The sequence below is a fragment of the Rhinatrema bivittatum genome, chromosome 19 (genome assembly GCF_901001135.1).
Source record: "Rhinatrema bivittatum chromosome 19, aRhiBiv1.1, whole genome shotgun sequence".
Lineage (NCBI taxonomy): Eukaryota > Metazoa > Chordata > Amphibia > Gymnophiona > Rhinatrematidae > Rhinatrema > Rhinatrema bivittatum.
Genome location: NC_042633.1, coordinates 11,604,106 through 11,630,120, shown reverse-complemented (window position 1 = coordinate 11,630,120; position 26,015 = coordinate 11,604,106). Strand labels below are relative to the sequence as shown.

The 26,015-nt window shown below is 47.3% G+C and overlaps 1 protein-coding gene across 1 annotated transcript in view; it reads right to left on the bottom strand.

The window, feature by feature from the left end:
- LOC115081147 (extracellular calcium-sensing receptor-like) overlaps positions 1-26,015 on the bottom strand; it is a 50,410-nt gene that overhangs the window by 5,099 nt on the left and 19,296 nt on the right. Inside the window, exon 3 of the mRNA XM_029585653.1 lies at positions 19,147-19,374. Coding sequence (XP_029441513.1) covers positions 19,147-19,374 — 228 coding nt within the window. The remainder of the gene's footprint in view (positions 1-19,146; positions 19,375-26,015) is intronic.

Here is a 26,015-nt window from a genome sequence, read left to right as displayed (position 1 = left end):
ACTGGAGACTGCTTCTCCATTAGCACACTAAAAGGATGGAAGCAGTTGAGAAAAGGGCTATGAAATGATAAAAGGCCTGAGACAAAAACTATACAAAGAGAGACGTAAGACACACATAAGATGAATATGCTGAAGGAAAGAGGGGAAAGAGTGGATATGCTAGAAACATCAAATATTTGACAGGCTTCAATAGCACAGGGTGGTGAAATATTGCATAGAAAAAGAGCTTCAAGGACAAGGGGTCATGAAATGAAGTTGGAGGGAGGAAGTTTCAGAGGAAAAATGCAAAAATATGTATTTACTGAGAGGGTGGAAGATGCCTTCAATAATCCTCCAGTAGATTTAGTGGGAACAAATACTGTGATTGAAATCAAGTATAATTGGGACAGAAGCAGAAAGGTAAGAACAAGGATTGAGAAGTTACAGTGTTGCAAACAAGCAACACTTTGGAAGAGTGGGAGAGGACAGGGGGGTTTATGAAGATCCCCAAAGACTTTTACACACCAAAGGCATGGCATCCCCCAAAGTTGCCATTGTGTGAAATTATGGGGCCAAGTAATACAGCTATATTTTTCCTGGTGGTATTTTACTGTATTCAATATCATAGAATTGAAAAAGCAGTATTGCTGAGTCCCACTGCGACTTAGGAAATGACCCCCTTAGCTTGTAAGCTCTCTATGGAAATTGAAATCACTACAATACCTGAATGTAATCCACTTTTCAGTCTTTTGCATTGAGTGTCACATGTATGATTTTTTACCACACTGGTGAGAGGTTGTATGTGTGCACCCTGTTGCTCAGAGAACAGGTCCAATCTCTGGAGGCCATAGTGACTGATCTAGAGGAGCTGAGGCAGGCAGAGAGGTATATAGATGAGAACTTCAGAGACAAGGTAGCTGTTAGGGTCCCCACCCATAGAAGACCCTAGCTGGGTCCCCTCACCACCAGGAGACCCGCACTAACCTCTGTTGCCTTTCTCCGACTAAAGTCGTGGCCACGGCCTGCTCTCGCTGCAATCTCATGCCGCCAACGCGCCGCTCAGGGCCTGACTCCCTAGAGGCACGCATGCACCACACTGCCAGACGTAAAGGCCCAGCGGCGGGAAAAGTCTCCATGCTGTGCAGTGATGACATCAGACACCATGGGTACTTAAACCCGGCCTTGCCTCGTCTATGTCACCTCAGCAACGGGTCCTGCTCTGTGAGTGTGTTCCAGTGTGATTCCAGTTCCAGCGTTCCTGCCTGATTCCAGTTCCAGGGTCCTTGCCTGCCTTCCTGCTCCTTGCCCTGTCGGACTAACCTCTGCCTGGTATTCTGACTCTGAGTGACCTCTGCCTGTCCAGACCTCCAGCCTGTTTCCTTGTCTTCACCCTGCCTGCTGCCTGCCCTGCACTCTGGCCTGCTCCTGACTCGGCCTATTCTCCATCTGCTTTGGCCCCAGCTAGTCCAATGCCACCTCTGCCTCCTCTTCAGGCCCCCACCTAAGTCCTGCCGGCCTCAGTACCCAAGGGCTCAACCTGCGGGGAACAAGGGCTGGAATAGGTGAAGCTCCTGTGGGGCCATTCACGACTGTTCCGCCTCCCGCCAACAAGTGCCACCAGGGGCCCTCTCCTGGCAGAAGTACCAACCTTGTTGCGGCTCAAGGGTCCACTTTCCTAACAGTTTGCTGAGGCCATGGATCCGGCAGATCTATCCGGCCTGCAAGCCATCCCAGGGCTGGCTCAGAGACTACAACAGCAACAACAATGTCTGGATATGCTGGCCTCTACAGTGGATCGGCTGATGAACCGACTGGATGCTGTCCCGGCACCCAATGTTCAGCCTCCTGTTCCAGCGGAGCCTCCTATGATCTCGACCACTCTCCACTTACCTGCTTCCCCGTGCTATGCTGGGGACTCGCGGCAGTTTCGTGGATTTTTAAATCATTGCTTTATGTATTTTTCCCTGCAGCTGTCCCAGTTTTCTAGTGACGGTATTAAGACCACCTTCATCCTATCCCTCCTGGATGGGAAGGCCCTGGCCTGAGCCTCCCCTCTATGGGAACGCGGAGACCCACTTCTCCAAGACCTTCCACGGTTTGTACAAACCTTCAAACAAGTCTTTGATGAGCCCAGGCGACAAAGCACGGCAGCCTCCAAACTTCTCCAACTTCGCCAGGGACAGTGGCCGTTGTCAGAGTATGTGGTAGAATTCCGCACCCTAGCCTCAGAACTGGGGTGGCAAGAAGACAACCTAAGGAGCATATTCTTGGAGGGACTGGCTCCAATGACTTGGAGGCCTTCATCGATCTCTCTGGGCATATTGACCGCTGGATTCAACAATGCCTCCATGAGATTCGGCCCCTAGCACCAACCTTTTCCCAGCCCCTGATGCTGCCACCAGCCACTGACCATGGTCAGAACCGCAGAGAGGAGCCAATGCAGCTTAGCCGCAGCCGACTCACACCCGAAGAAAAACTGCGAAGGCGTTCTCTTGGACCGTATCTGTTCTGTGCTGGCAAGGGGCACATGCTGCTACAATGCCCTGAGAGGCTGGGAAACTCCCAAGCCTAGGCGTCAGTGGGGAGTTGATCCTGGGCTACACCACTTCTATTCCCCAGTGTTCCGTACCTGTGACCATCCTGACCCAGGCTCTGATAGATTCCAGAGCCAGAAGAAATGTCATTCTCATGGACCTGGCCCATCAATTGGGTCTTCCCACATTACCACAGATGTCTCCACTGGTGATCTCTTCCATCCGGGGGGACCCTCTACTGGAAAGGATCACCCACGTGACCGCTCCTCTGAAGCTGCGCATGGGCATCCTCTACAAGGAACAGATCTCCTTCTTCCTGCTGGAGAAAGCCATTCACCCAGTGGTATTGGGCCTGCCCTGGCTCCAGACACATTCCCCTCGGATCGACTGGGACAACTTTCAGATCGCCTCCTAGGGATCCTGATACCACACCACCTGCATCCAGAAGATCTCACGGCCTGCAGTTCCACTAGACACCACTCCACTCGCCTTGCCTCTGCAGTACGTGGATTTCGCAGACATCTTTTCCAAAGAGATGGCAGAGACACTCCCCGAACACTGCCCATTCGACTGTGCTATTGATTTTCTTCCTGGCACCACTCCGCCTCATGGTCGGGTGTACCCGCTCTCGCTGCCTGAAACTCAGGCCATGTTGAAATACATCCAGGAAAACCTCAACCGGTGCTTCATCCACTCGTCTACCACGCCGGCTGGCACTGGTTTGTTCTTTGTGACTAAAAAGAATAGGTCCTTGTGGCCCTGAATAGACTACTGCAGACTCTACACCATTACCAGAAGAGACCACTACCCATTACCCCTCATCCCAGAACTATTTGATCGTCTTCAGGGGGCCTGGGTATTCACAAATCTGGACCTCCATGGGCTTACAACCTCATATGAATAAGACCGGGAGATGAAAGATAGACCGCTTTTAACACTTGGGATGGTCACTATTAATACCTGGTGATGCCATTCAGGTTATGCAATGCCCCTGCAGTCTTCTAACACCTTATGAACGAGGTTTTCCAGGACATGCTCCACTTCAGCGTCATTATATACCTGGACGATGTATTAATTTACTCTCCAGATCTGCCACCCCATTGCCGAGCGGGATCATAAGCTATACGCCAAGTTGGAAAAATGCCTCTTCAAACAACAATACTTGCCCTTCTTGGGCTTCATTGTTTCTACCACCAGTTTCCATATGGACCCTGAGAAGACTACCAGCATCCAGAGCTAGCCACAACCTTCCAGACTACGGGTGTTGTAGCAGTTCTTGGGGTTTGCCAGCTTCTATCAAAGCTTTATTCCCCAGAACTCCAAACTAGTGGCATCCCTTACAGCACTCACCAAGAAGGGAGCAGACTCTAAACATTGGTCACATGAGGCAGTTGAGGCCTTCAGGGCTTTGAAGGAGGACTTCCTGCAAGACACATGTCTTCAACATCGGACCCTTCTCACCACTTTGTGGTGGAAGTTGATGCCTCCAATACTGCCGTGGGGTCGGTGTTAAGCCAGTACTCTGATAAAGGAGCCCTACTGTCATGCTCATACTTTTCATGACAGTTCTCCCCAGCCGAAAGGAACTATAGTATTGGGGACAAAGAGCTCCTTGCCATCAAGATGGTGTTAGAAGAATGGCACCAATGGCTTGAGGGAGCCCAACATACCACAGCGGTCTTGACGGACCATAAGAATTTGGATTACCTCAGCCAAGCTCAATGTTTGAACCCCCATCAAGCTTGGTGGTCACTATTCTTTAGTTGATTTGACTTCACTCTGTGTTACCGACCAGCTTCAAAGAACATAAGGGCAGACGCCCTCTCCAGAGCCTTCGAGACTGTTGTGTTCATGCCTCTTCTCGTCCCTCGCTCCACCCTCTTTACCTTGGGAGTGACTCCCTTTGGCTCTGATGGACAGTTGCAGCCGTGGCTTCTCTCTGTCTCTTGGTCCCGGTGTCCCCGGGCTGGCTTGATGCTACGGATCCGCCATGTTCCTGATGACATAAGGGCGTGGGCACGTGCGCGCTCCAGACTTGTACCAGCAAGGGTGCGAACCTCGGGGGCGTCCCCCCGTAGTGACGTCATCAATTTCCACTTTAAAAGGTCTTTGTTTGCTAACCTCTAACGAGTTAGCAAGGAACTCCAACGGGACTTGCTTCAGCAGTCCACGATACTTGCAACAACGATCCGAGTCATTCCGGGGAATCCGTCTCCACTGCTCGGCCTTTTCAAGCTTACCTGGAGTACCCGCTCCATGGGGGCTCAGCTGTCTATTCTTGATTTCAGATTGCCGGAATACTCAGAAGACTCCTCATTGCCTGGAAGCGATCGCGGACGTGAACACAGTGAGTTCTATTGTACATAGGAATCGGTACTCACTCCATGAGGGCCTACATTCCTATAGCTCTGAAGACTCCCTTCCGTCCAAGACGTTATTGCAGGTACGGAGATCGAGAGTTAGATTGGTAAGATTGCAGATTGGAACCAGTACTTGCTCCACGAGGGCCTATGTTCCTAGAATCCTTTACAGACTCTCTTCTACGCTAGAAGCCATTTCATATACAGCTATTGTGAGTTCTTATTACAGACTGGGTAGAGGAACCAGTGCTCGCCTACGGCTCCTGTTCCTGAATATACTGAAGACTCTCTATGGCATAGAGGCCATTGCAGACATCTACTCTTGTGAGTGTACCATCTTGTATCCAGTATACCCTGTCTACTCTCTCCTTCTAGTCTCTCTCTACAGCTCAGTGACCCAGAGATTACATTCCAGTATCAGAAGGACTTCAGCCCTACTGGACACCTCAACTCTCTACTGCCACCTCTGGTGGTCCAGCTTCCAGCTTAATAAAGAACTATTTGTGTTTACTTCATATTCTAGCCTAGCCGGTGGTGCTCTCAGGATCTCCTCTTGGGGTGCTGTCATCTGACATCGGCCCAGGGATTCACCATTTCCTCCTAGTGGTCATTCCTTACACTACTATCACTCTGTGGGAGCCAACCACTACAGACCACTAACACCGCTCACGGAAGTATTATATAGATAACTACCTTCTCTTTCTTTGGGACTTGCCAGCAGCCTATATATAACAGATTGCTACTCCGTAGCGGAGGCATGATTGATTGCTATCTCAGTAGCGAAGTACAATATCCTATTGTTAGCTCCTCTCCTCAGAAGAATATCATAGAACAGATTGCCAACTCCTCTTCCCTGGGAAGTTGGTCCATAACAGCTTGCTACCGTCCTTTCTTGCAGGAACATCTAACAGTAGTTCGCTATAGATTACTAACTCTGCCCTCCTGACGGGGTCAACACTACAGATAGCTAACTCCTCCCTTCTGGAGGAGCAGATTATGACAGATTGCTACTCCTCCTCCTTTCAAGAGAAAAGCAGAACAGTTGCTACTCCGCCCTCCTGGTGGGGTGATTGACAGCAGACTGTTGACTCCTCCCCCCCTGGAGGAGGAGAGCACTAGCAGATTGCTACTCCTTCCCTCTGGAGGAGGAGAGCGCTAACAGAGACCTAGGGCATTCCTGCAGTGCCAAAGTACATTTTGGACCCGGCAAAGGTTTGCTTGGCTGCCACTCAGAGATGCCTCCCAGGAAGACCATGGTTCCACTCCATATCAGGCAAGGGGTGTTGGCCTGGGCCTACAACTCCCTCACCAACAGGCACCCTGGAAGGGCATGCACTCTGGACCTATTGCAGCAGTACTATTGGTGGCCATGGATGGAACAAGATGTCCGGGGTTACGTCGACTCCTGCCCGACATGTGCCAAGTAAAACCCCTTGACTGGGCACCCCTGGGGTCTTCTACAACCTCTACCTGTACATAAGGAACCATGGACCCATCTCTCGACTGACTTCATAGTGGACCTAGCCTCATCAGTGGGCAACCATGTCATCTGGGTTGTCGTAGATAGGTTCTCAAAGATGGTCCACTTCACACATCTTCACAGCCCCCGAACTGGCCAGACTATTTACCCAGCACGTCTTTCGCCTTCATGGTCTCCCGCAACACATTGCTTCAGATCGCGGGGTCCAATTCACAGCCAACTTCTGGAGGTCATTATGTAAAAAATTCAGTATCCAGCTTGACTTCACAACTGCATACCACCCGCAGGGTAATGGCCAGGCTGAACGGGTCAATCGGACCCTAAAAACCTTCCTCTGCTCTTTCGTGAACACCAGTCAAGATGATTGGTCCACCCTTCTCCCTTGGGCGTAGTTCTCCCATAACTCCCACACCAACTCCGCCACCGGCACCTCACCATTCAAGATGGTCTATGGCAGACAACCAACGCCACCACTTCCCACACTTCTATATGTGCCCTCGCCCGCGGCTAAGCTCACTGCCCAACAACTGTTATCCCTATGGACTAGCACTCAGAGCAATCTCCGTCGGGCAGCACGGCAGGCTAAGAAGGTGAACCCTCCTTTAATCCTGGAGCCCGAGTGTTTCTCAGTACTTGCCACATCCACTTTTGGGTGCCTTCGATGCGTTTAGCCCCCCGATACATCGGGGCCTTTTCCATCACTGAGTGGATTGGCTCAGTCACTTACCGCTTGAGACTTCCGTCCTCTCTGAGGATTCACAATACTTTCCATGTATCCCTCCTGAAATGTTTTGTATTATCCTGGCCACAGTGTAAGACTCCTGAACCGCAGGACATCTTGGCAGAGGAGGATCAGATCTACCAAGTCAAGGAGGTCCTAGATGTCAGACATCAATGTGGGAGGTGGAAATATCTAATTGCCTGGGAAGGGTTCAGACCCAATGGAAATACATGGGAACCCGCCTCCAACATCCTCCTCAAGGCTCTACTCTAGCAGTTCCATGCCTCTCATCCAAAGAAGCCTGGACCTTCTAAAAGGGAGCGTAAAGGAGGGGGTACTGTTAGGGTCCCCACCTGTAGAAGACCCTGGCCGGGTCCCCTCTCCACTGGGAGACCCGCAGTAACCTATGTTGCTTCTCTCCGACTGAGGCTGTGGCTGCAGCCTACTCTTGCGGCGATCCCATGCCACCGATGCGTCGCTCTGGGCCCAACTCCCTAGGCGTACATGCGCCACACTGCCAGACTTAAAGGCCCAGTGGTGGGAAAAGTCCCCGTGGTGCGTGGTGATGACATAAGACGCCCTGGGTACTTAAACCCAGCCTTGCCTCGTCTACATCGTGTTCTAGCCCAATCAGTAGTGGACCCTTAGTCCGGAGGGTACTCACCAAGGGGTAGTCCTGATGAATTCCTTTCCGGAAGGTGGAGCGGTAACTCAATCCAGTGAACACAAGGCAGGTGGCAGATACCAAGTATAACACCAGTTATACTTGGTATCTGTCGAGGTGGCAGGCAAAGCAAAGTCCAGTTCCAGGCAAGGTCAAGGCAGGTGGCAGGCAAGGCAAAGTCCAATTCCAGGAAGGGTCTAGGCAGGCGGCAGGCAAAGCAAAGTCCAATTCCAGGCAGGGTCAAGGCAGATGAAGACAAGGCAGAACTCCAGCAGAAACCAGCAAGAACCTTGTTGCAAAGGCATTTGAGCCTTCCCGGGGAGAGGTTTAAATCTCCCCGGGCGTCTGACGTCATCATCCGGGGCTGACCCGACTTCCCCGCCTCGGCCCCTTTAAGGGGGCGGGTCCTGCCGTGCTCTCCCCGACGCTGCTCTGGAGATGCAGGGAGAGATGCGCTGCGGCCCACGCGATCTGTGGCCGCTGTCGAGGGATCTGCTTGGCCCGGTAGGAGGTCCCGGTCGGGAACCCCCTCGGCCCGGAATCGCAACACATCGCCTCAGCAACGGGTCCTGCTCGTGATAGTTAGTTCCAGTGTGCTTCCTGTTCCAGGGTTCCTGCCTGATTCCTGTTTGCTTGCTCCTTGCCTTCTGTGCCTGCCCTTCTGCTCCTTGCCCTGCCGGACTGACCTCTGCCTGCCTGACCTCTGCCTGGTATTCTGACTCTGAGTGACCTCCACCAGCCCAGACCTCCAGCCTGTTTCCACGTCTTCACCCTGCCTGCTCTGAACTCCAGCCTGCTCCTGACTCCACCTGTTCTCCCTCCGCTTTGGCTCCAGCTAGTCCAACATTGCCTCTGCCCCCTCTTCAGGACTCACTCTGTGTGAGGCCCCTGCCTAAGTCCTGCCGGCCCCGGTACCCAAGGGCTCAATCTGCGGGGAATGAAGGCTGGTATAGGTAAAGCTCCTGTGGAGTCATCCACGCCTGTTCCACCTCCTGCCAACAAGAGCCACGGGGAGCCCTCTCCTGGTGGAAGTACCAACCTTGTCGGGGCTCAAGGGTCCACTTTCCTAACAGACGCCAAGTCTCAACTCCAGTCTGACAACCCTGGTGCTGCCTTGGGGGAGGAAGGTCTCCTGATCAGAGAGCATCAACATGGTATAGCAATAAGTGTAAGTGATCCTATAGCAAAAAGACCTGCTCGCCAGGTGATGCATTGTCCTCTTGCACCAAGGATGTGTCTCCCAGGGCTGCTGCCCAGAAGGGAAAGGTTAGGTTGGCCGACATAGTTGGTGATTCATTTATTAGGAGTACAGACAGTAGGGATGTGCAGCAGGGATGGATTCATCCCATTCGGTATTCATATTCATTAGGAATGTGAATCGTGTGCCATATCGTCTTAACGATTGAAATCGTGTGGCAGGAGAAGAAAATCGTGTTTGGCACGATTATTTCGTTGAAAAATCGTTAAAAATCGTTTTTTCCCAGTTAGTGCGCACTAACGGGAGTTAGTGCGCACTAACAGAAATTGATACAATTTGACACTTTTCAGGTCAGTTAAGGTCAGTTTAGGAATGAATATGGATTCCTATTGGCTGCCCTCTTATTTATTCATGTTACCAAGGTTCCCACTGACAGTATATGGGGGGATGGGAAATGGAAACAGTTGGTAGCTTGACAAAAAAAGTAATGTGATCAGTCAATGTGACTAGAACTTGTGCCCTAACCCTGATACCAGGGGTGTTGTGATCTTCCTGCACACAGTGCCCTAACCCTGGCACCAGGGGTGTTGTGATCTTCCTGCACACAGTGCCCTATCCCTATTAATACCAGGAGTGTTGTGATCTTCCTGCACACAGTGCCCTAACCCTGGCACCAGGGGTGTTGTGATCTTCCTGCACACAGTGCCCTATCCCTATTAATACCAGGAGTGTTGTGATCTTCCTGCACACAGTGCCCTAACCCTGATACCAGTGGTGTTGTGATCTTCCTGCACACAGTGCCCTAACCCTAGCACCAGGGGTGTTGTGATCTTCATGTACACACAGTGCCCTATCCCTATTAATACCAGCAGTGTTTTGATCTTCCTGCACACAGTGCCCTATCCCTATTAATAGCAGGAGTGTTGTGATCTTCCTGCACACAGTGCCCTAACCCTGGCACCAGGGGTGTTGTGATCTTCCTGCACACAGTGCCCTATCCCTATTAATACCAGGAGTGTTGTGATCTTCCTGCACACAGTGCCCTATCCCTATCAATACCAGGAGTGTTGTGATCTTCCTGCACACAGTGCCCTATCCCTATTAATACCAGGAGTGTTGTGATCTCCAGACTGGCTGGGAGCAGGGATGCAGCTCTCCATGGATTACAGGGACAGGTAGCCCCGGACTGCCTGGGAGCAGGGATGCAGCTCTGCATGGATTACAGGGACAGGCAGCCCCAGACTGGCTGGGAGCAGGGATGCAGCTCTGCATGAATTACTGGGACAGGCAGCCCCAGACTGGCTGGGAGCAGGGATGCAGCTCTGCATGGATTACAGGGACAGACAGCCCCAGACTGGCTGGGAGCAGGGATACAGCTCTGCATGGATGACTGGGACAGGCAGCCCCAGACTGGATGGGAGCAGGGAAGCAGCTCTGCATGGATTACTGGGACAGGCAGCCCCAGACTGGCTGGGAGCAGGGATGCAGCGCTGCATGGATTACAGGGACAGGCAGCCCCAGACTGGCTGGGAGCAGGGCTGCAGCCCTCCATGGATGACTGGGACAGGCAGCCCCAGACTGGCTGGGAGCAGGGATGCAGCTCTCCATGATCCGTGATCTGGTGGCCAGTGTGGCTACTTAAAAAATACACTTACCAACAATCAATTACCACATATATTTGAACTGTGTAGTTCCAGCCAGGACCACCTTTCTAAAATGCACAGTGATTGGCAAATTCAACATGCACTAGCATTTCACATGCCTGCTAACAAAAATAATAAACAAACAAGTTCTAGTACATGAGTGATGATCATCATGTTACTTTTTTTGTCAAGCTTCCAACTGTTTCCATTTCACATCCCCCCAACCATTACCTCAGTGGGAACCTTGGTAACATCAATAGATAAGAGCACAGCCAGCCAATAGGAATACATATTCATTCCTAAGTGACCTTTACTGACCTGGGAAGTGTCAACAATTTGTATCATTTTCTGTTGGTGTTCGTGAGTTTCCAGTTCCATTTCCCATCCCCCCAACCATCATCTCAGTGTGAACCTTGGTAACATCAATAGATAAGAGGGCAGCCAGCCAATAGGAATACATATTCATTCCTAACTGACCTTCAGTGACCTGGAAAGTGTCAATTTGTATCATTTTCTGTTAGTGCGCACTAACTGGGAGTTAGTGCGCACTAACTCCCGTTAGTGCGCACTAACACGATTTAACGATTTTTAAAACGATAAATCGTTAGAATTTCTATTGTATCGTGTTCTATAACGATTTAAGACGATATTAACATTATCGGACGATAATTTTAATCGTTGAAAAATGATTCACATCCCTAATATTCATCGGGACCCAAATCCATTGCATCCGTTCTCGGGGGACCCCGATCCATTCATTAGTTACATATGTATTTCTTTCCCAAACAAAACCCCATCCCAACCCTTTACATTTAATTTACTACAACCCCCCCACCCTCCTAACCTCCTCAAGACTTGCCAAAGGTCCCTGGTGATCCAGCGGGGGTCCTGGAGCGATCTCCTTCACTCGGGCTGTTGGCTGCCAGTATTCAAAATAGCGCCGATAGCCTTTGCCCTTACTATGTCACAGGGGCTACCAGTGCCATTGGTTGGCCCCTATCACATGGTAGGAGCAATGGACGGCTGGCGCCATCTTGTGCTCCTACCATCTTGTGCTCCTACCATGTGACAGGGTCCTCAAGCGATCTCCTGCAATTTGGCCGTCGGCTGCTAGTATTCAAAATGGCACCGATAGCCTTTGCCCTTACTATGTCACAGGGGCTATCGCGCCATTTTGAATACCGGAAAGCCGACAGCCCGAGTGCAGCAGGAGATCGCTCGAGGACCCCCGCTGAACCACCAGGGACTTTTGGCAAGTCTTGGGGGGGGGGGGGGGGTCAGGAGGGTGGGGGTTTATTCGATAGTGATACATTGTATTCGTGGGGGTTCGCCATACGTTTCGTGACCCCCACGAATACAACGGATATGGCATATACGTTGCAGATTGCCAATGCATTGCAAACGAATGCACACCCCTAATAGACAGCTGGGTGGCCAGTGGGCATGAGGCTCGCCTGGTAACATGCCTACCTGGTGTGAAGGTGGCAGACCTCACATGTCAGATAGACAGGGAGGAGCCAGCTGTCATGGTATATGTGGGCATCAACAACATATGAAAATGTGGGAGGGATGCTCTGTTATCAAAATTTAGGCTCTTAGGTAGAAAGCTGAAATCCAGAACCTCCACAGTAACATTCTCTGAAATTCTCTCTGTTCTATGCGCAGGTCCCCAGGGGCAGGTAGAGCTCTGGAGTCTCAATGCGTGGATGAGATGATGGCGCAAGGAAGAAGGATTCAGTTTTGTAAGGAACTGGGGAACCTTTTGGAGAAGGGGGGAGTCTCTTCCTAAGGGATGGGCCCAACTTCACCAGAGTGGAACCAGACTGCTAGCGCTAACCTTTAAAAAGGAGATAGAGCAGCTTTTAAACTAGAACAAAGGGGAAAGCCGACAGTCGCTCAGCAGAGCATGGTTCAGAGGGAGGTGTCTTTGAAGGATACTAATGATGCATTAGAATTAGGGCATCCAACAGAGAGGTTCCAATAAAAAATTTAATACATGTGCCTATAAGTTAAGAATCACCTGAGAAAAAAAGATTCCAAATTATCCCTGTTAACTGAAAAGCAGAATATTAATACAAAAAAAAACCCATACTGAAATGTTTGTATGCTAATGCTAGAAGTCAAAGAAATAAGATGGGAGAATTAGAGTGAATAAAAACATAGACTTGGCATCTCAGAGACATGGTGGAAGGAGGATGACCAATGTTACAGGTACAAATTATATCACAGTCATAGAGAGAAGCAACTTGGTGGCAGGGTTGGCGCTTTATGTCCGAGATGGCAGAGAGTCCAACAGGATAAAGATCCTGCAAAAGCCTAAATGTACAATTTAATCTTTTTTGGGTGAAAAATCCCTTGTGTGTTGGGGAAGAGTATAGCAATAGGTATATATTAACATCCACCTGGCCAAAATGACGAGACGGACAGTGAAATGCTAAGAGAAATTAGGGAAGCTAACCAAACTGGTAGGGCAGTAATAAAGGGAGATTTCAAGTACCTCAATATCGACTGGGTAAATGTATCATCAGGAAATGCTAGAGAGGTAAAGTTCCTGGATAGAACGACAGTTTTATGGAGCAATTTTAGATATAATTTTCAGTGGAGAGCAGGATTTGGTGAGAGAGGTAATGGTGGTGGGACCACTTGGCAATAGTGATCATAATATGATCAAATTTGAATTAATGACTGGAAGGGGGACAGTAAGTAAATCCATGGCTCTAGCACTAAACTTTCAAAAGGGAAACTTTGATAAAATGAGAAATATAGTTAAAAAAATGGAAAGGTGCAGCTGTATAGGTTAAGAGTGTGCAACAGGTGGGGGCATTGTTAAAAAATAGCATCTTAGAAGCTCAGTTCAGATCTATTCCATACATTAAGAAAGGTGGAAGAAAGGCCAAACACCTGCATGGGTAAAAAGTGAGGTGAGAGATGCTATTTTAGCCAAAAGACCTTCATTAAAAAATTGGAAGAAGGATCCATCAGAAGAAAACAAGATAAAGCATTGGCGTTGCAAGTTAAATATAAGAAATTGATAGGACAGGCTAAGAGAGAGTTTGAAAAGAAGTTGGCCTCAGGGGCAAAAACTTATAATAAAAATTTTTAAAAATATATCTTAAACAAGGGGATTCCTTGAGAGAGAGAGGTACCTGGCAAGACCAAGGGCCTGATTGGTAACCCCTTCTGACCATCGGAGGGAACCGTGGTGACACTCCTCCCCATTGGGCTGCCAACGTCATCGGGGGCTCCTGGCATTCAATAAATTCCCCTGGCCTACAGCACGAGCTGGGGAGACCTTGAGAGAGAGTGATACCTGGCAAGACTGAGGGCTTGGCTGGTAACCCCTTCTGACCATCAGAGGGAACTGTGGTGATGTTCCTCCTCATTGGAACGCTGACGTCATTGGGGGAACCCAAGCCTTCAATAAATTCCTCTGGCATATGGTGCAAGCCATCAGCATGCTACCAAAGCCATGCATGCCAAAGGGGTAAGCAGCTTTGTCCAGATGGGAAGGAAAAGGAAATCTAAAATCTATTGTTCGTCTCCAGCTCCAGCATTGCTAGGCCCGATGGACAACCACCTTCAGTGGGTAAGTTGTGTCTTTTGGGAGCTTGCTTGAGTCTGGAAACTTGCAGACTCCCTCCTAAACCCTCAGCCTAAGAACATAAGAACATGCCATACTGGGTCAGACCAAGGGTCGATCAAGCCCAGCATCCTGTTTCCAACAGTGGCCAATCCAGGCCATAAGAACCTGGCAAGTACCCAAAAACTAAGTCTATTCCATGTTACCATTGCTAATGGCAGTGGCTATTCTCTAAGTGAACTTAATAGCGGTAATGGACTTCTCCTCCAAGAACTTATCCAATCCTTTTTTAAACACAGCTATACTAACTGCACTGACCACATCCTCTGGTAACAAATTCCAGAGTTTAATTGTGCGTTGAGTAAAAAAGAACTTTCTCCGATTAGTTTTAAATGTGCCCCATGCTAACTTCATGGAGTGCCCCCTAGTCTTTCTACTATCCGAAAGAGTAAATAACCGATTCACATCTACCCATTCTAGACCTCTCATGATTTTAAACACCTTTATCTTATCCCCCCTCAGTTGTCTCTTCTCCAAGCTGAAAAGTCCTAACCTCTTTAGTCTTTCCTCGTAGGGAAGTTGTTCCATTCCCCTTATCATTTTGGTAGCCCTTCTCTGTACCTTCTCCATCGCAATTATATCTTTTTTGAGATGCGGCGACCAGAATTGTACACAGTATTCAAGGTGCGGTCTCACCATGAACCTAAAAGGAATAGATGCCGTTATCTTTTCCAAATACTTTATTGATGCAGAGACGTTCCAGATAAATTGCCCGACTCTGGCCGAGTTTCGCGGCCTTCTAGCCGCTGCCTCAGGGGCTCCAAAATTCAAATCATTAATAATGTTTGATCCACTCAAATCAGATAATGTGCCAACGATGATAAAACAACTTCACAACGATGGGTCCAAACACAGATTTGTGTGTAAACCGCAGTCTCTGCGGTTTACACACAAATCTGTGTTTGGACCCATCGTTGTGAAGTTGTTTTATCATCGTTGGCACATTATCTGATTTGAGTGGATCAAACATTATTAATGATTTGAATTTTGGAGCCCCTGAGGCAGCGGCTAGAAGGCCGCGAAACTCGGCCAGAGTCGGGCAATTTATCTGGAACGTCTCTGCATCAATAAAGTATTTGGAAAAGATAACGGCATCTATTCCTTTTGTGTTCACCTGACGGTATCATAGATCGCCTACCTCTTTGTTTTCTTGGATCACCATGAACCTATACAGCGGCATTATGACATTTTCCGTTTTATTCACATTCCCTTTCTAATAATTCCCAACATTCTGTTTGCTTTTTTGACTGTCGCAGCACACTGAACCGACGATTTCAATGTGTTATCCACTATGACACCTAGATCTCTTTCTTGGGTTGTAGCACCTAATATGGAACCCAACATTGTGTAATTATAGCATGGGTTATTTTTCCCTATATGCATCACCTTGCACTTATCCACATTAAATTTCATCTGCCATTTTGGATGCCCAATTTTCCAGTCTCACAAGGTCTTCCTGCAATTTATCACAATCTGCTTGTGATTTAACTACTCTGAACAATGTTGTGTCATCTGCAAATTTGATTATCTCACTCGTCGTATTTCTTTCCAGATCATTTATAAATATATTGAAAAGTAAGGGTCCCAATACAGATCCCTGAGGCACTCCACTGTCCACTCCCTTCCACTGAGAAAATTGTCCATTTAATCCTACTCTCTGTTCCTGTCTTTTAGCCAGTTTGCAATCCATGAAAGGACATCGCCACCTATCCCATGACTTTTTACTTTTCCTGGAAGCCTCTCATGAGGAACTTTGTCAAACGCCTTCTGAAAATCAAAGTATACTATATCTACCGGTTCACCTTTATCCACATGTTTATTAACTCCTTCGAAAAAGTGAAGCAGATTTGTGAGGCAAGACTTGCCCTGGGTAAAGCCATGCTGACTTTGTTCCATTAAACCATGTCTTTCTATATGTTCTGTGATTTTGATGTTTAGAACACTTTCCACCATTTTTCCTGGCACTGAAGTCAGGCTAACCGGTCTGTAGTTTCCCGGATTGCCCCTGGAGCCCTTTTAAATATTGGGGGATACATTTGCTATCCCCAGTCTTCAGATACAATGGATGATTTTAATGATGTTACAAATTTTTACTAATAGGGCTGAAATTTCATTTTTTAGTTCCTTCAGAACTCTGGGGTGTATACCATCCGGTCCGGGTGATTACTACTCTTCAGTTTGTCAATCAGGCCTACCACATCTTCTAGGTTCACCGTGATTTGATTCAGTCCATCTGAATCTTTACCCATGTAAACCTTCTCCATTACGGGTACCTCCCCAACATCCTCTTCAGTAAACACCGAAGCAAAGAAATCATTTAATCTTTCCACGATGGCCTTATCTTCTCTAAGTGCCCCTTTAACCCCTCGATCATCTAACGGTCCAACTGACTCCCTCACAGGCTTTCTGCTTCGGATATATTTAAAAAAGTTTTTACTGTGAGTTTTTGCCTCTACAGCCAACTTCTTTTCAAATTCTCTCTTAGCCTGTCTTATCAATGTTTTACATTTAACTTGCCAATGTTTATGCTTTATCCTATTTTCTTCTGTTGGATCCTTCTTCCAATTTTTGAATGAAGATCTTTTGGCTAAAATAGCTTCTTTCACCTCCCCTTTTAACCATGCCGGTAATCGTTTTGCCTTCTTTCCACCTTTCTTAATGTGTGGAATACATCTGGACTGTGCTTCTAGAATGGTATTTTTTAACAATGACCATGCCTCTTGGACATTTTTTACTTTTGTAGCTGCTCCTTTCAGTTTTTTTCTAACAATTGTTCTCATTTTATCAAAGTTTCCCTTTTGAAAGTTTAGCACGAGAGCTGTGGATTTGCACACTGTTCCTCTTCCAGTCATTAAATCAAATTTGATCATATTATGATCACTATTGCCAAGCGGCCCCACCACCGTTACTTCTCTCACCAAGTCCTGTGCTCCACTGAGAATTAGATCTAAAATTGCTCCCTCTCTCGTCGGTTCTTGAACCAATTGCTCCATAAAGCTATCATTTATTCCATCCAGGAACGTTATCTCTCTAGCGTGACCCGATGATACATTTACCCAGTCAATATTGGGGTAATTGAAGTCTCCCATTATTACTGCACTACCAATTTGGTTAGGTTCCCTAATTTCATACGACCCGTATGACATAGTGAGAGCAAAGGTAGCGCCGGCGCCATTTTGAATATTGGCAATATGGCCCGCGTGCAGGAGGTCGCTCCTGGACCCCCGCTGGACTTTTGGCAAGTCTTGTGGTGTCAGGAGGCCCCCCCAAGCTGGCCAAAAGTCCCTGGGGGTCCAGCGGGGGTCCGGGAGCGATCTCCTGCACTCGTGACGTTGGGTGAAGGAACCAAAATGGCGCCGGCGCTACCTTTGCCCTGTCATATGGTAAGGGCAAAAGGCCACCGGCGCCATTTCTATTAACGCAGCCATGGCCCGAGAGCGGGAGATCACGCCGGGACCCCCCCACTGGACCCCTGGTAATTTAAAACATTTTGGGGGGGTTCGGGAGGGTGGGGGATTTGTTTTAAAGGGTCGGGGTGGGTTTTAGGGTTGTTTTGGTGTGCCGGTTTTCCCGCCCTCCCCCCTCCCCCGATTTATGATTTTTTGACGATAAATCGGGGGAATTGCTATTGTATCGCGGCTCTAACGATTTTTGACGATTTAAAATATATCTGATGATTGTTTTAAATCGTTAAAAAACGATTCACATCCCTAATTTTTTATGTTCTTATGATCTTATGCATATAGGGAAAAATAACTCTTGCTATAGTTACATGATGTTAGGCTCTATATTTGGAGTTACCACCCAGGAAAGAGATCTAGGCATCATAGTAGATAATACATTGATTTTGTCGGCTCAGTGTGCTGTGATGATAAACAAAACAAGCAGAATGTTAGGAATTATTAGTAAAGGAATGATGAATAAAATGGAAAATGTCATAATGCTTCTTTATCGCTCCATGGTGAGACTGAACCTTGAGTTCTGTGTGCAGTTCTGGTCACCACATTTCTAAAAAGATATAGTTGCACTGGAGAAAGTACAGAGAAGGGGAACCAAAATGATAAAGGGGATGGAATGGCTCCCCAATGAAGTAAGGCTAAAGAGGTTAGGGCTGTTTAGCTTGGAGAAGAGACGGCTGAGGGGTGATATGATAGAGGTCTATAAAATCATGAAGGGATTTGAACAGGTAAATGCAAATTGGTTATTTACTCTTTCAGACAATAAAAAGACTAGAGGACACTCCAAGAAGTTAGCAAGTAGTTCATTTAAAACAAATCAGAGAAAATTATTTTTCACTCAATGCATAATGAAGCTCTGGAATTTTTTGCCAGAGGATGTGGTTATGGCAGTTAGTGTAGCTGGGTTTAAAAAAAGGTTGGGATACGTTCTTGGAGGAGAAGTCCATAAACTGCTATTAATCAATAAGGAATAGTAGCTTAGGATTGATTTAATGTTTGGCTACTTGCCAGGTACTTGTGTCTTGGATTGGCCACTGTTCGGAACAGGATATTGGGCTTGATGGACCCTTAGTCTGACCCAGTATGGCATTTTTTATGTTTTTATTTTCTTATGAAGTGTCATGAATGGTGGAAAAGAAAATCCATAAAATTAGTACGGTCTTTTGCTATGTCTTCCCATAGAAACTTTCCCAAGATTCAGACTGGTGAACCCTAGATTCTGGGGTGCTGACTCTGCTACTGAGTTAAAGAATCCAGACAGCCTCTAATTATTGATACATCAATAGGAGTTGGATTCCAAGCAAAGTGAAGATTACTTTGATTGATCAAGTTCATCCAAGTCAAATAATGTGTCTGAAATTGGATTTCAGTTATATAAAAGAAGGATCCTCCTATCACTATTACTGAGTATCTGATCAGTTTTCTATGAAGATGGGAGGGAGGGAACGGTGGGTGGAGAGTCATCTAACCTGTGTATAGTCTTCAGTCCACATGATGGCGCTGGTGTTGATTTTGATGTCCTCACCACTGGCTGCTCCAGAGTCATAGTAGCCGATATTTATATAATCAAAGTAACCACTTGAAGTCAGCTGCCAGTTCAAAATTTCATAAGAAGCTGGAGGGTTGCCATTTCGATCAAAGAAAATCTCCCGGCCCATGGTGTTCTTGAAATGCCCCTTCTGTACATAATGCAGGAGCTGTGCCATGAAAAGGAGACATGCTCGCATTGATTTTATACAACTGCAGTCTGATTTCACAGGCGTACACTTCGGCACCACTGACTGTGTTTATCCCACTTAATTCTGAGCTAACCACATGGTTGAACTGGTGTTCTGTATGCCTTGATATGCTCTATACACAGTTGAAATATGCCCAGGGAAACAACTGTGTTCTCTAATATGTGTTAAGCTCCATATTAGAGATAAACCCTCCAATATTTTTAAAGATTTATGTTTTGTTTTTCTCTGCCATAATAATACCCTGTACACTGGAGATAAGATTTCAATTTTTTGTCACTGCTCATCAAAATGGTCCAGTTCTGGTTTTACTCTAATTCTATGCATGAGCCTATGGTATCTGTGCTTTTATTATAGAAATCACAATAGGTCTTCACATATAATGTGTTAAAACCTGGACTCAATCAGCAGATATGGGAATGACCAGGAAGCCTACCTTTAGAAACAATGACTTCAGGACGCCAAGATAAAACACTCCTTGAATATGGGCAGCTGATATAATTGAAGGGAACTCTGACTCACCTTCTTGGCAAAATCTGTTGTTTGCAAGCCAAAGAAGCCACATCTGGGGGGGGGAGCAAGTTGATGGTTGGAATTTAAACCTGTATAAGTAACATAAGATGGATCCTTTGACTCTAGCTCAGGAGTTGCTACAATGCTAAAATTTAGAGCCAATGGGAGAAGGGACAGGAGGAGATTTGCATTGGTGTTTCTCATTGATTGCTCACTGTAATCAATTTTGTTTCCCCAAAACTCTCCACAGACCACTAAATTTGTTTCAGGTTTCAAAACAAATCTGTAGACAGGTCTGAAGAGCAGGGTTCTCCTGCAGCTTCTTTGTAGAGACCTAGTAGCATAGATATCTCATAGGTCCTGGACTGCAAAGCCTTTTTATCCGCTTGTATAGAGAAGGTCCCTCTTTCTGTCTTCAAAGTTTATGCATAGTTTCTTCTTTGGGAAAACTTTATATTAACATAAGAAAATTAATCACAGCAATCAGAGAAACAGAGAAGCCTAGACTTTTCCTACAACATAAAGAAAAAAAAAAGGTTTTGGAAAACTTCATTGGGTGCATTTTCAAAGAACTGGTCAGAATCTCTGCATAGAAAGGAAGCAGTTACTTTGGGTGGATTTGCTGAGTCGCCATAAGTGGATTTTCATTAACTTAAATCATGCACAAGTTTTTACCACATGCATTCTCTTAGCCACAGAGGGTCCAATATTCAAAGTACATTCAGTGTTCAACAGCTGGATAAGCAGGGCATCCAGTTACCTAGTGGCTGCTGAACATCTGTTTATGTTCAGCAGCTGCTAGATAGCCAGATAATTCACATATCTGGCTATCTCTGTTAGCCAGCTAGATTTGGGCTGAGCAGGGCAATGCTACCTGGCAAAATAATTTATCCATGTCATGATTGGGGACCCAGCTAGGCTGGGAAATCCCCATGGGAACAGTACAGGGCTCCAAGGGCAGACTAGGCTAGGGGGTATTCGGCCTATACCAGCCACCTTCCCCACAGGTAGAGCCCTTTGGTTCTGGTGGCCATCAGGACTTAAGCAATGTGCGAAGATATGGCAGCTGGGATTCAATGCCAAGAAGTGCAGAGTCATGCATCTTGGGTGTAGTAATCCAAAAGATATGTATGTGATGGGGGGTTAAGGGTTGGTGTGCACAGAGCAAGAGAGAGGCCTTGTGGTGATAGTGTCTAGCGATCTGAAGATGCTGAAGCAATGTGACAAGGCGATAGGTAAAGCCAGAGGGATGCTGGGCTGCACAGAGAGAGGAACATCGAGTAAGAAAAAGGAGGTGATGATCCCCTTGTACAGGTCCTTGGTGAGGCCTCACCTGGAGTACTGTGTTCAGTTCTGGAGTCCATATCTCAAAAGGTACACAGACAGGATGGAGGCAGTCCAGAGAAGGGCAACCAAAAAGGTGGAGGGTCTCCATCAAATTACTTATGAGGAGAGGTTGAAGGTGCTAAATACCCTGGAGGAATGAAGGTACAGGGGAAATATGATAGACACATTCAGATACCTGAAAAGTTTTAATGATGCACAATCAATGACAAACCTTTTCCGTTGGAAAGAAATCAGTAGAACTAGGAGTCAAGAAATAAAACTCCAGGGAGGACAACTCAGAACCAATGTCAGGAAATATTTCTTCACAGAAAGGGTGGTGGATGCCAGGAAGGCCCTACCAGATGAGGTGGTGAAGACAAAAACAGTAAAAAATGTCAAAGGAGCATGGCATAAACACTATGGATCCCTTAAGGCTATAGGATGTGAATGAAGAAAAGAATGCATGAGAGTAACTTGCTGGTGTGGCGGTTACTACACTTAAACAAGAAGCCTTTATGCTGTTGATGCAACTCCATCATTGTTCTCTGCTTCAATGGCAGGGGAAAAGAGGAAAAAGGGAATTAGATTCAGACAGCAACCAACAAGGACATTGAATTGCACAGTCTGGGAAAACAAATAAGCATGGGAGTAACTTGCTGATATGGCGGTTACTACCCTTAACCAATAAGCCTTTATGTTGTTGATTCAACTCCAACATTGCTCTCTGCTTCAATAGCAAGAGGTAATGGAGACTTGGTCTCAAACAGCAACCAACAAGGGCACTGACTTTGACAGTCTGGGAAACTGATAATTATAAAGGTGGCAAGTATGGCCAGTAGTGACTACTAGAGATGTGAATCGGAACCGGAATCGGTTCGGATTCCGGTTCCGATTCACATGTGGGTTTTTTCAATTGGGCCCGATCGCGGTTTTGTTTATCGGCTGCGCCCCAGCCGATAAACAAAAAAACCACCCCGACCCTTTAAAAGTAACCCCTTAGCTTCCCCCACCCTCCCGACCCCCCCCCCCAAAACATTTTACAGGTACCTGGTGGTCCAGTGGGGGTCCCGGGAGCGATCTCCCGCGATCTCCCACTCCGGGCCGTCCTCCCACTCCTGGGCCGTCGGCTGCCACTAATCAAAATGGCGCCGATGGCCCTTTGCCCTTACCATGTGACAGGGTATCCGTGCCATTGGCCGGATCCTGTCACATGGTAGGAGCACTGGATGGCTGGCGCCATCTTGTGCTCCTACCATGCGACAGGGGCTGACCAATGGCACCGATAGCCCATGTGACATAGTAAGGGCAAAGGCTATCGGAGCCATTTTGAATACTGGCAGCCGACGGTCCGAGTGCAGGAGGTCGCTCCCGGACCCCTGCTGGACTTTTGGCAAGTCTTGTGGGGGTCAGGAGGGTCCTCCAAGACTTGCCAAAAGCCCTGGTGGTCCAGCGGGGGTCCGGGAGCGATCTCCTGCACTCGGGCCATCGGCTGCCAGTAATCAAAATGGCACCGATAGCCTTTGCCCTTACTATGTCACAGGGGCTACCGGTGCCATTGGTCAGCCCCTGTCACATGGTAGGAGCACAAGATGGTGCCGGCCATCCATTGCTCCTACCATGTGACAGGATCCGGCCAATGGCACGGATACCCTGTCACATGGTAAGGGCAAAGGGCCATCAGCGCCATTTTGATTAGAGGCAGCCGACGGCCCGGGAGCCCGAGGACGGCCCAGAGCGGGAGATCATGCCCGGGACCCCCACTGGACTACCAGGTACCTGTAAAAGGTTTTGGGGGGGTCAGGAGGGTGGGAGAAGCCAAGGGGTTATTTTTAAAGGGTCGGGGTGGGTTTAGGGGTTATTTTTGTGTACCATTTTTCCTGCCCTCCCCCAAAACGATAAGGGAACCCCCACGATCAATATCGTGGGTTTTTCCTATTGTTTTGGGGGAGCCCCCGATTTCTGATTTTGAAAATATCGACGATATTTTCAATCTTCCGAAGCCTGATTCACATCCCTAGTGACTACCATAAGCTTGCTGGGCAGACTGGATGGAGCATTTGGTCCTTTTCTACCATCATTTCTATGTTTTTATGTTACACTAGGGATGAAATCTAAGGCTAATGCCGGACTGGAATACGAAGTGCAGGGGAACAAACTCAGGTGATGCTAAACAGGCCAGCAAATGCAGTCTGCTGGGCTGGAGACAGAAATCAGGCAACACTGAAAAGACAGGCTGCAGGGCTGGCGGCTGATGTCTGGTGGGTCTGGAGCTCAGGCAGGAACCAGGGTCTGGTTCAGTGGCACAAGACAGAGGTTACTAATACTGGCAAGCTTGGGACAGAAGGCTAGAAAGCAAGCTCAAGACAGAAGGCTTGGGGAAGCCACAAGACAGAAGGCTGTGGAGAGCCACGAGATATACAGAGACAAGAAAGCTTTGGAAAGCAGTAAGGCAGAAGGCTGCAGAAAGCCACAAGGTATACAGAGATGAGGGGCCAAGCAAGGAGCCAAGGAGACTCAATAACAAGGCCCTGAGTCTAGATGGAGTCAAGGATTTGCAGTCATGAGGTCACTGAGACTAAAGCTGAAAAGATGGTAGCAACAGCTCCTAGAGGACCTCTGGTGATTGGGAGGCTGCTTAACAAGCAGAATCATAACAGTACCCCCTCTCTTAAGAGCCCCTCCCCCGGGTCCCACTGGGAAGGGGGACTAGAGTCCTTGAGGCATGTGATAAGGCTGCACCCCTCCTGGGGTGGCAGAACTGGCTGGGGAGGAGCCTCTCTGGTGATTGCTTGAAACTGGGCCCCTCCTTGGTTAGCAGAACTTAGCTGCTCCCTTCCTGAGGAAGTGGAACTTGGCAGCACTCCTCCAGGGCCTGCTTGAAATTGGGCCCCTCCTGGGGCAGCGGAACTGGGCTGGAGTCTTACCCCTCCGTGGACATCTTGGAACTGGGCCCTGGGGTGGGTTTTAGGGATGTTTTAGTTTTCCCGCCCTCCCCCTTCTCCTTCCCCCAATTTACGATTTTTGACGATAACTCGGGGGAATTCCTATTAAATATCGCCTCTAACGATTTTTGACGATTTAAAATATATCGGACGATATTTTAAATCGTCAAAAAATGATTCACATCCCTAATAACAAGTGAAATTTATAGGGACCAGCTGACTCTATATGCCACAAACCAAACTCTGCATTCATCATCCCATCCACAACCCAGCCCTCAATAACCAAAACTAATAACAGACATTCCCACAACTGGCAACATTTGATTTCAACTGATCCTGAGACTATCATGCATTAGCAGGGTGTAGGGGCTGAAGCAGCATGCACAAGAATTTTCTTTAAAACTCACATCTTCACTCTCATAAATGATTATTCTCACCCACCCACACACCCACTCGCTCTTACTCTTCTTATTCTCACACTCACAGCCTGACACGTGCTCACTCAATCACTTCTCTCCCACTTTCACATACAAACATTCACTCTCTCTCATTCACACACACATGCTCACTCATTCTCTATGTTTCTTCTTCCACCCCATGGATTTTGTTTCTTCTTTCCCTGTGTGGTTGCTGATGCTTCTTCTTTCAGCTACATGGACCTGAATCCAACGCTCCTCCTCCTCCACTCCCCACGTGGACCCAGGCAGTTTTGAATTCCAGAGCCATCTTCTGCAGCAGCAACCAGAGCTTTTAAATGTTGGCCTGGAGATCTGGCAATTTATTTTGAATTCTGGAACCTCCTCGCTAAATCTGGAGCATTGGCAGATATGGAACGAATACCTGCTAAGTGAACCTACCTCTCGCCTATTCTTGTGTTGATATTTACTCCTTATTGCCCACTTATTTATTGGGCAACCATATTTATCTGATCCTTGCTATACAACTAGTTTGATATATATATTCTTTCTCAGCCTTTACTGTAAAGTTTGACTATGATTATTTATTATAAAACATTTATATATGGCCTATGTATCATGAGTGTACTATGTTTTATCATTTATGATCCTTCAAGCAATGGGATGCCCTGGGGGGGGGGGGGAGGGGCATGGATGTGAAGAAGATAGTGAGTGAAAGGTGGGTCTTTTCCACAAAGATGATATGCTTTACAAGTGGTATATAATATGGTAGCATTGAGAACAGAGGATCACCTTGCTGGTAGCTGACGAGAATAGGTAAGTACTGCTTGGGAAAATGTTAGAACTTAAAAGCTTTGGTGAGAAGTAAACAATTTGGGTATATTCTTTTATTTGTTTGTGTGTCTGTATCAAATAGTCAGAAGGCAGGCAAAATAATAGGAGTTTATGTGTTTGTATTAAATAGCTAGTCAGAAGGCAGGCAAAAACCAGGAGTTTGTGTCTGTATTAAATAGCTAGTCAGAAGGCAGGCAAAAACCAGGAGTTTGTGTGTTTGTCTTTCTCTCACTCCCACCACTCTCCCACCCACCCCAGCTCAACCTTTGATTTTTAGGCAGGTGACAATTTAACATAAAAAATAATTAAAAAAATTAATAAGCCTTTTAACTTAAACTCAGTATTGCCCCAGGCCTTAGCAAGAGTTTAATTATCCCCTTGTAGGTTACTACCTGATAAATAGTGAATACACTAATACATTTAAAGGAACCTAACTGTTCAAATTCCTACTCATATAACAACTGAAACTTAACTAGGAACTGAAAAAAATTAAGATGAAGGCAGCAGTCCAGCAGAAAGGGGGGGGGGGGGGGCTTCCAGTCTTTTGCATCGAGTGTTACATGTATGATTT